The sequence below is a fragment of the Nannobrachium achirus genome, assembly GCF_963921795.1.
Source record: "Nannobrachium achirus genome assembly, chromosome: 4".
Taxonomy (NCBI): Eukaryota; Metazoa; Chordata; class Actinopteri; order Myctophiformes; family Myctophidae; genus Nannobrachium; species Nannobrachium achirus.
In genome coordinates this window covers 37,257,258-37,269,752 of record NC_137813.1, presented here as the reverse complement: position 1 = coordinate 37,269,752, position 12,495 = coordinate 37,257,258, and the positions used below count along the sequence as shown (strand labels likewise).

The 12,495-nt window shown below is 44.4% G+C and overlaps 1 protein-coding gene across 1 annotated transcript; it reads left to right on the top strand.

Annotated features, from left to right (window-relative positions):
• Positions 1–5,000: 5,000 nt before the first annotated feature.
• tbc1d10b (TBC1 domain family, member 10b) lies at positions 5,001–11,099 on the top strand (the record flags this gene model as incomplete). Its single annotated transcript, XM_080723272.1, has 9 exons — positions 5,001–6,058; positions 6,803–6,914; positions 7,175–7,282; positions 8,323–8,429; positions 8,711–8,825; positions 9,051–9,116; positions 9,266–9,455; positions 9,545–9,699; positions 10,104–11,099. 9 exons carry the CDS (start codon positions 5,001–5,003, stop codon positions 11,097–11,099), a joined length of 2,907 nt encoding a protein of 968 aa, XP_080579398.1.
• Positions 11,100–12,495: the final 1,396 nt, after the last annotated feature.

Genomic DNA, 12,495 nt, shown 5'->3' with positions numbered 1-12,495 from the left:
GTTTGTTTTCTTTTCTCAAGAGGAATATAATCTGTATTCTTGCCTTTTAATACGTGTGTACTCCATTAGCCATTAGATTCACTCTAGAACATTTTAGGGGGGAAAATGTGTTAACTCTTGGTTAACAGCAAGAGCACTGTTTTTGTTTTTGATAAGTTATATAGTCTGTATGTTCCTGTGATCTGAACAGTGATGTGAAATTAGTCTTAGTAAAAGAACTGTGTCTCTGCTGAAGGGAGAGATATTTTCCACCTTTGGGTTGCCATAGAGACTCTGGGGGTGTTTGTGCACATAGCCTGGAATCCCTTTCTTACTGTGGAAAACTGTTGTCACATTCGTTGCTCTCAATGGAGGGATAGTATTATGAAAGCATATGGGAGTTCCCTCATAGGGTTATGTTTTGTTTGGGTATCCCTGTGGTATGTAGGCGTTTTCCATAGCAGTGCTCACATATTCAAATATTTACCCTTGAAAAGAGCAATGTCTTATGTGTTGGGGGCTGTTAGTTAGTTTCAAGTTTGAGCAATACAAATAGGCTACATAAACAAATATTTGAAACAAATTATTATTATTTGTAGTAACAAATCATTTAGAAGAATACATGCCAAATATGAGTGTGGCAACTAATTTATATGAGTCACTGACTACTGTCAAGAGTGTATTCTGGTTTGACAGCTCTGTGTGTGTGTGTGTGTGTGTGTGTGTGTGTGTGTGTGTGTGTGTGTGTGTGTGTGTGTGTGTGTGTGTGTGTGTGTGTGTGTGTGCGTGCGTGCGTGCGTGCGTGCGTTTGTGTGTGTGTGTGCGTGCGTGTGTGCGTTTGTGTGTGTGTGTGTGTGTGTGTGTGTGTGTTTTCTGCCATGTACCACACAGCCAAATTTGTCTATTTTGCACTATGAACTCTTTCAGAGAATATAAAAATTGATCGATAAGTGTCCACTTTTACTCTCAGAATTAAACACTGAATTTTGCTGTGAGGGAATTTGATACTCTGATCTTCATATTTTCAACTATCCAAAGTAAGGGGGAGTGTTGAAGGAGGGGAAGAGGAGAGTGCATGCCAGAATGGAAGGCTTGGATATGGTGGCACTGATGAAAATACAGGAGGCGGAGCTGAGGATGCTACAATTCTTAATAGTCAGTAATAATCAGAATAACTACACAAGGTTCAGTCCAGGTTAGAAGATTTGGGGATAAAGCAAATGGAAACAGATGATCTGCAGTGCCGGAAGGATTTTAGCGGAAAGAAGAAGAAACAGTATAAATGGAATGACTTGCATTGTTGCCAACATGAATGGCCCCAAATAAGGCGGTGTCCTAGTTTCCTTTATCTGCATTCTAAGGAGTACAGGGATGTATGGTTGCCGTGGAGATTCTGAATGTGTTATGTCTGCAAAGGAACCCTATCTTTTACTGTGGAAAACTGTTGTCACATTCTTTGCTCATTGGAGGGATAGTAATTATGAGAGAAAGGGGGAGTTGCCTCACACAAGGTCTTAAGTGGTTGACATTGTTTTGTTTGAGTAGGCTATATCCCTGGGTTATTTACCCTTGAAACTGAGCAATGACTCATGTATTGGTGCTAGTTTCAAGTTTCAGCAACACATACAAATCAAAATGTCAATACTGGAAAATACAAGATCTTATAACAAATCATAATGTAGAGAAATATGATGTCAGTTATGGGTGTGGTAAAAAAAAAAGTCTGGTAACTAGTGGAGCCATTGGATGTGCATCTCTCTCTGTTGTGTCAGTGTGTCAGTTAACAGTTAACTAAATCTTCAAATGAAACTAAACGCGATGATGCCATCTACTGGCTTGAAGTGGGTCTGCAGCTTCCAGTTCTATCGCTTGCATATTTTCCATATTTTGACCATCCACAGCCAGAACGTATAAGTAGGATATAATGAATGCATGACTGTGTGGTAAAGTGAAAAGGCTTTTTTCACAAAGGAATGTCATGTAGGCCTACTATAGTTTATTGTCTATTAATCTTTCAGCATTTTCGCTATTTGATTTTATTTGTTAAACATGCAAATAAATAAATTAAAAACCTAAAATATAAAAAAGACAAAAAGAAAGACCATGTATCACATGTAGGCCTAGGGTTAGTAGGCCTACTACATAAATACAAAAAAAAAAGAGTAGGAAGAATGTGATATTAGGCCTACATACATTTCATATTCATTTATATATTTGTAATATCAAAGTCAACGCCATTCTAGGGCTAGAACGTATTACCCTATCCCTTCTCGTTCTCATCTAGGCCTACTTCTGGCTGACATATCCTAAAAACATACCATTATATCTATTACTATTATTCATTATTTTATTTGTATTTGGGGAGGGGGGGCTATACCCATTTGTTAACAAATTGTTAGTACAAAAAGTAAAGGGAGTCTCCAGTGCATTGGTTCTCAAAGTTCTCAAAGACCAGGCAGGGGTCCTTGAGGGAGCTCCAGGGGGTCCCCAGCTAAATGATAGATAGTTAGGAACCTAATGGCTAATGGGTACGGCCGGGTCCATTTGGTTCCATTTGTACACTCTCAGTTGTTAAATTAACATTGATTTTACAATATAAATTGGGGTCCCAGAGATAGAAATACCATTACATTGAGGGTCCCCACTCCGTAGCCTAATGTCAAACTGGGGGTCCTTGAAATTAAAATGACCAGAGTCGTAAAAATCAGCTCTTATGGGGGTCCCTGACATATCTTTTCAAATGGGGGTCCGAGGGGACGGCTAATAAGTGTCACTTTGGGGTTCATGGACATGAAAAAGTGTGATAGAACCACAGCACAGACTGAAGTAAAGGGCGTCTCCACTCTCCAGTGCACGCACTGCACGGTGCTGCAGGTGCGTGTGCGTGTCCGATGACACGGACGCGCACGTTGCTGCTAGTGTCAATACAATAGGAAATGCAGGCGGCTAGTGTTGGATGTGCCCGTGCCGCTAGGGCAATATATCGACGAGGATCATTTGAACAGAGAAAGTCCAGCTTGCTTCGAAAATGACAAATATCACCAATAGGGCTTCTGTTTGATTCAAGGGGGGATGTTTATTGAGTCCCTGTATGTCTGAGGGTGAACCAGACACTAAGCTAAGGTAGCTAGGCTAACAACAACAGAACACTATAGGTTAATATTAGCGTGTGCGCTAAAACACGCTAACTTGGCTAGCGGGCAAGCCTGTCTGTGTCACTTTGCGGGACGTCTTTAGTAACTTCGTCGCCCCGGCTCGTCTGTCTGTCCCTGCCAAAAAACACGAAGTCCTTTCGTGTTTTTCGTCTAACTGAGGAGTTCCCCGGAACCGGAGCTGTGGGGGGGCTGGAGACGGAGAGCCCCTGGCCCGGGCCGTCCAGGCGGACCGTGGGTGAGTGCACTCAGCGAGCGGAGGTGAAGCGGTGCTGGAGGGGGAAGCAGCGGGTGGTCAAGGCCGTGGTGCTGTGTCGGCTCGGCCAGGGCCTGGCCGCTAGGACGAATATACCAAGGAGCCGTTAATGATGTCACCTCACAAGCGTTGTCTTTGCGGAAGTGCTCGTGGCCGTGGTGCATTTGCCACCTATTTTCAACTGAGAAGTTTAAACACTTTTCATTTTGCAAAACGAAATGTAAGACAAAGTTTGACTTCTTGTAAACAAGAGGCTCCTGTTGAAAAGGTTGGAACACAGGCTACAGCTACCCGATTGTATGTAACGTATTTGACTTCTCCTTCGTGTTTTCGTCCGAGTCTTACCGGAGGGTGTTAGCCATTTATAGCTGTAAACTCTTTATGTTCTGAACCGGGAAGTTGTGCTGCTTTGACTCAGGTCAGGCCTCTTGCGAGCACTAAGTGGTTGAGTTACTGGGTTTTAGTTACTAGATACTAACGTTAGAAGTTCGTAAACACTGGTTTATGACATAGCTTTAGTTTGCTTTGGTCAAAATGTATTCTACTAACACACCCATTCATTTATGCAAGTAGGCTACTGTACTGAATGTCAACAGTAACAATTGGACTGATCATTGTTGGGCTGAACTTAAACTTTGTTTGGCTATTTGAGCATTGAATTATTTGAAAGGTACACGGCATAATTGGACATTTTGTCTGAATGCTTCTTTTGATCAGAATGATCACCACCACTACTCTCATAGTCAGAATTACCTGTGTTGGTGTGCTGTTTGTGCAGGGCTTTTTTTCTGGACACATTAACTAGTACAGTACAGGCCAAAATAGGTAAAAGATTGCTAGCCAACTAGATTTTTAGATCGATAGGTCTTCCAAATGATGGTTGTGTACTAGCCCTGAAACACCGTTATGTTTCAGGGCTAGTTACATGACAAAGTGTTAGGTGGGGGCATAGCAACCACAGCATTTGGCTGCTGTATGTCGTTTACACAGTATGATACCAACTCCTTGCTGTTTCAATGTTTAGAAGAGGAACATAGGCCTTTGGTTCCAGGCTTCTTTGAAAATGACAGGCACTGTTTGGTTTACATACACCCTCTTAAGTTGTTGAATTAAGAGTTTTCATTGTCATGAAATTAAATTGCCCTTGATATTTGAATTGTTATATAGAAGATATTGTGCTGTTTTATTGTAAGAAATTAGATGCAAATTGCACATATGTTGCACATATGCACATATGTTGAATCTAGGGTTGCAATACCACCCATTGGCAGCCAATGCATCCAAACAGGTTTTTTTTTGCTATCTGATCTTATTAAATAACGTCAAACTCACCATCCTCTTTCTTTCTGCAAAGTGTTAGTTTGATAAAAATCCACAGTAGACAAGTTACGAGCTACTTTCAGTCAAGAAATTCAGTGCAGGTGATCCTGTTGTAACAGGTATTACACAGGACCATTGAGTGATTTCCCACAAGCGCTTCCAAACTCCAACACTTCACCTGCACGGCAACCCTAGATTCAACATATTAAAAAATGTCTAGAGTTGCAATTTGCGGCTAGTAATAAATGTAATCTCCACATTCCTTCCTCTAAAGGAGAGATCAGAGTGGAACCATGGCTGAAATCTCCACCCTAACCCCATCACCACCTGCATTAGGTGACCCTCATGCTGCTCCATCCATGCCTCCGCCTTCAACCGTTATCCCTGCTGCCAACAGCCCTGCCCCAGAGCCCAGCAAGGAGATGCCCATCCCCAAATCTTCCCTGTACCATAACCCAGGTTTAATCGGAACCACTGCGGCACCTCCAGCAAAGAATTCACCCCTGGTTTCCCGAACACCCATGCATGGGCCACCGCCAGCTCACTCCAACTCTTCTTCTGTCCCAGAAGAAGTTGCTGCAGAGAATCCTGCCCCACCCTTGGTAGATGGAGCTGCTCCACAGAGCCAGGAAGGGACAGGGAAAGATACAGAGAGAGTGCTGGACCCGGGTGAGGCCGGTAAACAGGAGAGCAATGATCAAAGTGCTGTAGACCTCTTAAATGCTACACCAGAGGGTCCTGTTCAGCCACATGAGACATCAGCTCATGGAGTAGCACAACAGGCACAACTCACCCCGGATATGAATCCTATTCCTAATCTATACCCAAATGTGCATGTCACCCACATCCCTAATCCTGCCCCAGAGGATGCTCAGTTTACCGCAGAACAACCCTCTGACCCAGCAGCCTTAGATCCTGCTCCTGCTGCAAAAGACGCCACAGACCCCACTCAAACACCGTCAACAACAGCAGTAGCTGAAGAAAATAGCCCCACGCCACAACCACAACAAGCCCCAAACCCTCAACCCCAGTCTCCATCTCGGTCCCTAAAACCTGACACTCCTGTTGGAGTGAGAAAGGCAGAATTGCCCAGCACGCCCTCCAGCCCCTCAGTCCCAGTCATCCTTGAGCCGGGTTCTTCTTCCCTCTTCTTACCCAACCCCAATGCCAGGCCAGCCCTCGATACCATGAGCTACCTGGAGTCGGCCAGCCTGATGTCAGGGACACTGGAGTCTCTGTCCGGACTAGAGGATGGGAGCTCTATTGGTTCAGACTCTGAGATCAGCGGCATGACTGTCAGACGCACTGATAAATATGGCTTCCTTGGTGGGAACCAGTACAGTGAAGGCGGGTAGGTTAAGGTTTTATGATTTCATACTCTACTCTATTCTATATTCATGCTACTTAAACTCTGCTGCGTGAGACTCAAACAACATGTGGTTGAGGATTTCATTCACACTGACATATGTGAAGCCATGACGTGCATGAATTGTGGCCTGTCTGGCAGCGTATCTTCCTTTTAATCAGTCATCTTGCCCTCCTTGGTCTTCAGATTTACTCAGCCACCCATCTAACACCCCATCATCTTCCTCTTGCTTTCCCCTGTCCCTCCTTCTGTTTGCTCCCTCTGTTCCTGCTCTAAACATATTAGTCTGTCCTTTATCTCTCCTTGGTCTGAGTCAGATAATGCTGAGAGCGCTTTTTGTGACTCAAAATGTACTGACTGTGTGTGCCTTTCCTAGTATCGCCCTCCTCCACCCATCTACTCATCATCTCTGTTCTTTTTCTAGATTTACTCCCTAGTCTTTCTGTGACAGACTAATTGCTTTTCTGCTGTTGAATAATTCAAACGTTTATAGATTTGCTGTATGTACAGATGGTGTCTCTGTGTTGATGTAGGGACTTTGTTGAAGTCATTACAGTAGTCCTAAATAGGCTCACATGTGCAAGAGAAAAAAAGGAACTGGCATGCTTAGAAAACAAATCTTATCAGCTATGAGCAACTCTTGTGAATTGCAAAGGACAACCGCCCACTTTATTCCTCATAACAATGTTCCCAACTTCAGCAAAGACATGTATAGTAATACTATGTTAGTCTTCCTTTTAGTGAAAAGGACATTCGACTTGAAGTCGCCAGACAGAGAGAGATGAAATGGCTTGACATGTTCAACAACTGGGACAAGTGGGTTAAACATCGCTTCCAAAAGGTATGTCGCTTCAAACGTGTACATGATACTGTAAGTTAACTGTGTTTACACTGCGATATTGATACGGGGGCGTGGACTGGGTATACTGGACATTTTATACTCCAGAACAGAGATTCTTGACTGAAGCATTGAGGCATTTTAAAAGCATTATTTTTAGGAGATTACATTTAATGGAGGAATATTGTTTCCGTGCTCAGTGAAAAACCAGATGAAGACTACTGTGTTGGAGAAGGTCCTATGTGTTTGCTTGTGTGTTCCAGGTGAAGTTGCGCTGTAGGAAGGGGATCCCGTCATCTCTGAGGTGCAAAGCCTGGCAGCTGCTGTCCAACAGCAAAGAGCTCCTAGATGCCAACCCTGGGAAATTTGAGGTGCTGTCTTAAAACACAGATGCTCAACCTATAATATAAAACAAATTTAAGTCTAGTTCTTTACAAAACCATGACACTTCTGCTAAACATTTTACTCTCTCTTGGGGTGTCCGGGTGCCACAGAGTTAAAGTTCTTGGCCACCACCGTGGAGACTGGGGTTTGAATCCTCCATAGTCCATCTGGCTTGGCCAGGTTCTCCAATAAACACAATTAACTGTATTTGTGCGCGGGTAGAAAACTAGTTGAAGGGGTGATTGCTGTCGATGCAGACTCTAAACATGCTACAAGCCACATGCTTTACGCCCCCTTAGTGAAACTCCTTGATGTCAAGTGAGAACTAGTGGCTGGTGACAACACGTGTTGTCTACACCCTCCCCAAGACCAAATAGTAGGGTCAGCACAGCAGTAATGGGGACTATTGCACATGAAGAAGAGGGGTATTGGCATAATTACTGCATTTGGTGAAAGAAAAAGTGTCATTCTACCCTCTTGTATATTCAGGCTCTCACATAGCCCCATCTGTGACCTCCCCCTTCACTGTAGCCCCGGGACCTGTTCACAATAGCATTGGCATCCAGAATGGAGGGGGAGACTATTTTTGACCTATTTCCGAATGACTGTCATAAAAATGTCTCTAGTCTGCCAAATTTAACACGGAAAGTGTTCCCGGTCAGCAGCAGATCAAGAACACACTGCACAAAGGCTGTCAAAATGTAGTTGGATTGAGAACGTTCAGCGACAGTAAAGAAAACGACTCGGACCAACTGGCAATTCCTCCATTGCCGTGGCTGCTGAGGTTCACCACTACATTATCAAGCACTGATGCTTTTGTCTTCTTCCCTTTTCTATATTTAGTTCTTACTCCAAAGATTTGCAACACAAGTCACTGGCCTGAACTAGGCTTACTTCTGTCCAGTGACCATGTTCGGTTCAGGTCTTGGGGGGCTTCAGTCCAATATCACTTTAAAATCTAAATTGTTCTTGGAAACATGACTTAATAAAATAACTTTTAACTTTCTTTGGTTTTATTCGCCCCCAGGAACTGGAGAGAGAGCCAGGAGAGGCTAAATGGTTGGATATTATAGAGAAGGATCTACACAGACAGTTCCCCTTCCATGAAATGTTTGCTGCTCGTGGTGGACATGGGTAAATTTTAACTGCCTGCACACACCTTTTGAGTTTACAGTTTACATCTTTTGTTGTCAACATACTTGAATGTCCATGCCATTAGATCATGATATGGTTTGTACTTAAACGGCATAAGCGCGCATTAAAGGCCCAGTTCACCTTAATTTCAGCATGACTAGTGATGCATTTTGCATCATATGATGCAGCATGATGCATCAGAGGTGAACTGGGCCTTTAAGTGGTCCCGACTTATTGACAATTACCTTTGCTCAAATGTTCTTTGGTGGCTTTACTTGCAGGCAACAGGATCTCTACCGTATTCTGAAGGCCTACACTGTCTATCGACCTGATGAGGGATACTGCCAGGCCCAGGCTCCAGTGGCTGCTGTGTTGCTCATGCACATGCCTGCTGAGGTGAGTCGCTGACAGGGATACATACCAGAGCAGAAGTTGCAACACTGACTACTGTATTGCCAGAGGCTGCATTTCTCGTCTCTTGGCACTGGCCTTGTATCAAGCGCAACTCTAATATGAACCAACTCTGGAGAGTTTGTCATCACTGATGAAGTATAATTTACAATTTAGGCAATTCAGACAGATGTTTATATGTACTGATATGCCATGTTTGTTTTTTTGCAGCAAGCCTTCTGGTGTTTAGTGCAGATCTGTGAGAAGTATCTACCAGGTTACTATAGCGCTGGTCTGGTGAGTAAATTAATACTTCCAATTATTCTACTGTACCTCTGTCTCTTGCGCACACATAGACATACACTCCACTTCATGTCTCTGTCTCGCTCACACACACTGTTTATTTCATCTAATGGGTCCTCTTTTTATTGCTCTACCTATTTAAGGAAGCAATCCAGTTGGACGGAGAGATCTTTTTCTCCCTGCTGCGGCGTACCTGTCCCATGGCATACCGTCACCTCAAGAAGTTTAAGATCGACCCCATTCTCTACATGACAGAGTGGTTTATGTGTGTCTTCTCTCGCACCTTACCATGGGCCTGCGTGCTGCGTGTATGGGACATGTTCTTCTGTGAAGGTATGAAGTGGAGCGCGTCCAGGAATTCATTCCCAGGTGGTCCTCTGGGCTTTCACCTGTGTCTAAATCGGTCTCTGTCACTTTTCAAGGGGTGAAGATAGTCTTCCGTGTTGGCCTGGTGCTGTTGAAGCAAATGCTTGGCTCTGTGGACAAGCTTCGAGAACTGCAGGGCATGTATGAGACCATGGAGCGTCTACGCAGCATCTCACCAGACACCATCAAAGAGGACATATTGGTACAGGAGGTGGGTCTGTTTCTGGTCTTTTATCATAGTGGTTCTCAAATATTTCCATATCAAGGACCTCCAAATCGATATGCATTAGGCCGTGGACCTCCATTTAAAATAGTTGGTGCCAGGGAAGCCCATCAGAGAATGTCCGTATTTTGGCCTTTATTTTGTACAAAATTGGGCTTAAATGGTTCAACATTTCCCTCTAGACCCCCCCCCCCCAAGGCAGTCCCTCAGACCACCCTTTGAGAACCAATGTTTTATCACACACACCCACACGAGCACATCTCCTGTAACAACTTCTGCTCTTACTCACTGATGTTATGAGTCATCTTTGGCTGCTGTGTCTAAAGCAATGTTTACTTCCCCCTGTCTATCTTCTCCTTCCTTCTATCTGCCGTGTGATGGCGGCTGTCTAGATCATTACCCTCCCAGTGACGGAGGCTCTGATTGAGCGGGAGTGTAGTATCCAGGTGAGGAAGTGGAGGGAGTCCAGAGGGGAACTAACTCATCAGCCTGGCCGCCGACTCCACGGGACACGAGCCATCCATGAGTACAAACGTCGAGCTTCTGCCATCAGTTCTGGAGGCAGCTTCTCTTTCCTGAGCAGCACAATCCCTGCACCAGGGCCCCTCAGGGCCTCGTCGAGCCTACTCTCTCTCCCCGGCTTCCGCAGGTCCAAGACTCCATTCCGATCCCAAACCAAGAAAGGCTCTTTTTCAGGGCCGTCGGGAATGGCAGGCCTGCCCCCTCAGTCACCCCCCTCCTTCAGCCCAAACCAAGCACAATGCGCTAAACCGCCCATGTCTGGGGCAGCTCCCAGGGCGCCAGCACCCCAAGTTCAAAGCCCCCTTGTTGGGTCTGGGGCCGGCGCCTCACCTGAACCTGCACCTGCTCCTACACCTGCACCTGCACCTGCACCTGCACCTGCACCTGCATCTGTACCTGCACCTGCTCAGGTGTCAGAAGCCACCACGATACAGGGTCCGCCTTGTGCGCCAGCCCCCAACCTGAACCCTCCACCCAACACCTTGTTACCCCCCCCTAAGATCGTCTCTGAGCAATTTACAACCACCATCCCCTCTCCCACAGCCAACAATTCCCCTCTTTCCCTCTGCCCTGACGGCCCCTCTGCCCCTCTGCCCCCCTGCCCTGTGACCACGGCTGGAGGAGAGGAAGAAGGGAAGAAGAAGAAAAGGAGCAAAGAGGACAAGAAGAAGGAGAGAGAAGACGAGAAGCAGAAACTGAAGGAGAAGAAGGAAAAGGAGAAGGCAGAGAAAGAGAGGCTCAAGAAGGACAGGGAGAGGATTGAGAAGGACAAGAAAAAAGAGAAAGGTGGGAAGAAAAAGGACAGAGGGGGTGGCGGGGAGGCGGGGGAGAAGAATGGAGCTGCTGCAGCCAGAGATGTGGCCTAGTTTCCCCCATCACACCATCCCAGAATGAAAGAATGAAAGACCCCCCAGAAGTAGAAAGAATAATACAATAAAAGAAAAATGAAAAGATAAGAACAGGGGTTGGGAATGACTTATTGTACAGTGCATCTCGTTAAAGACTTTATGTAGTCCAAGGATTATAATGGAGACAACTGGAATATGATTTTAATAGTACCTGAGACTGGGGAAGGGGCTTTTCCCCCTTCACCTCATGCTTTCATTGTTTTAATTAGATGGGACACGAATGTCCTTCTCCTCACAACTGGAACATGGACTTAGGCTCTGAATATTCTAAGTAGAACAGTCTTTATCTCATTGTTTTTATTATTTAATTTTTTCTTTTTCTTTTTTTAAGTTTGTGTAATTTCTTAATATATATATTTTAAATCAGATTGAAGGCAGAGGATAGATAACTAAATGAAGGAAACTGGTGGACTGACAGGTTGTAGTTTTGGTGCCATAGACGATTGGCCATAGATGTAAATAGAAAATCTTCCTATATAGGATCCTCTTGGCACCCCCGCTGTTATTGCCCTATTGTTTCTTATCAATGGGACAGGTTGTTGGTAATGACTGAAAGAAGAAGAAAAACTCAAATAAGATAAAATAAAAACTTTTGAGTATTGTCTCAAACACAGACACTGAAAGACAGTGATGTTAGTAACGTCGCTGGACGTGAGGTGGATATATTTATTGTAATGTTAAATGTTGTGAGTGTGCGTGCCTTAGTAGTGTAGTGAAATGTGTTACTGTACTATGTGGCCTCCCCGCTATTTCCTCTGCCCCCCACCCACCCTGTACTTTCATCTGTGTCTATAGAAATATAGGAATAAATGGGTGTTAAAGGAGGGACGTACACTGGGACAGGCAAAAGGAAAGAGGGAGAGAATAGGAGGGAGGATTACAACCACAACTAGACACTTTGCAATGGTAGCTGCAAGCTGCTTGTCTGTTGTTCAATACATGTGTATCTGGTCCCTGACAAAACAACATATACGGAGAGTCACATGTTAGTGTGGTTTTCCAGCCTCACTTAAATTTTCTTGTCTCGAGTAACCTTACATTGAAAGATAGCAACATAATTGCTAGTGACAAATGGTGTTGGCTTGCTATACTATCAGCAGTGACTGAATAGGTCCTGCAGACCAAATGTTTAACTGTCAAATTAGTATCTATTCTTGCTTTTAATGAACAAAATAATATAGACGTTATTCAGCCAAATGTTCATATGAGGGAGGTGGAATTTATTTCACTTCCTAAACTCCATTAGAATGTGAAGTACATTTTATGAGAAGAATGAAGGATTATGTTTGCACTGCCCTGTTGCAAAGCACCACTGCTCTCAACCACTCCTAACTGGTAGTTATGTAGTACTAGT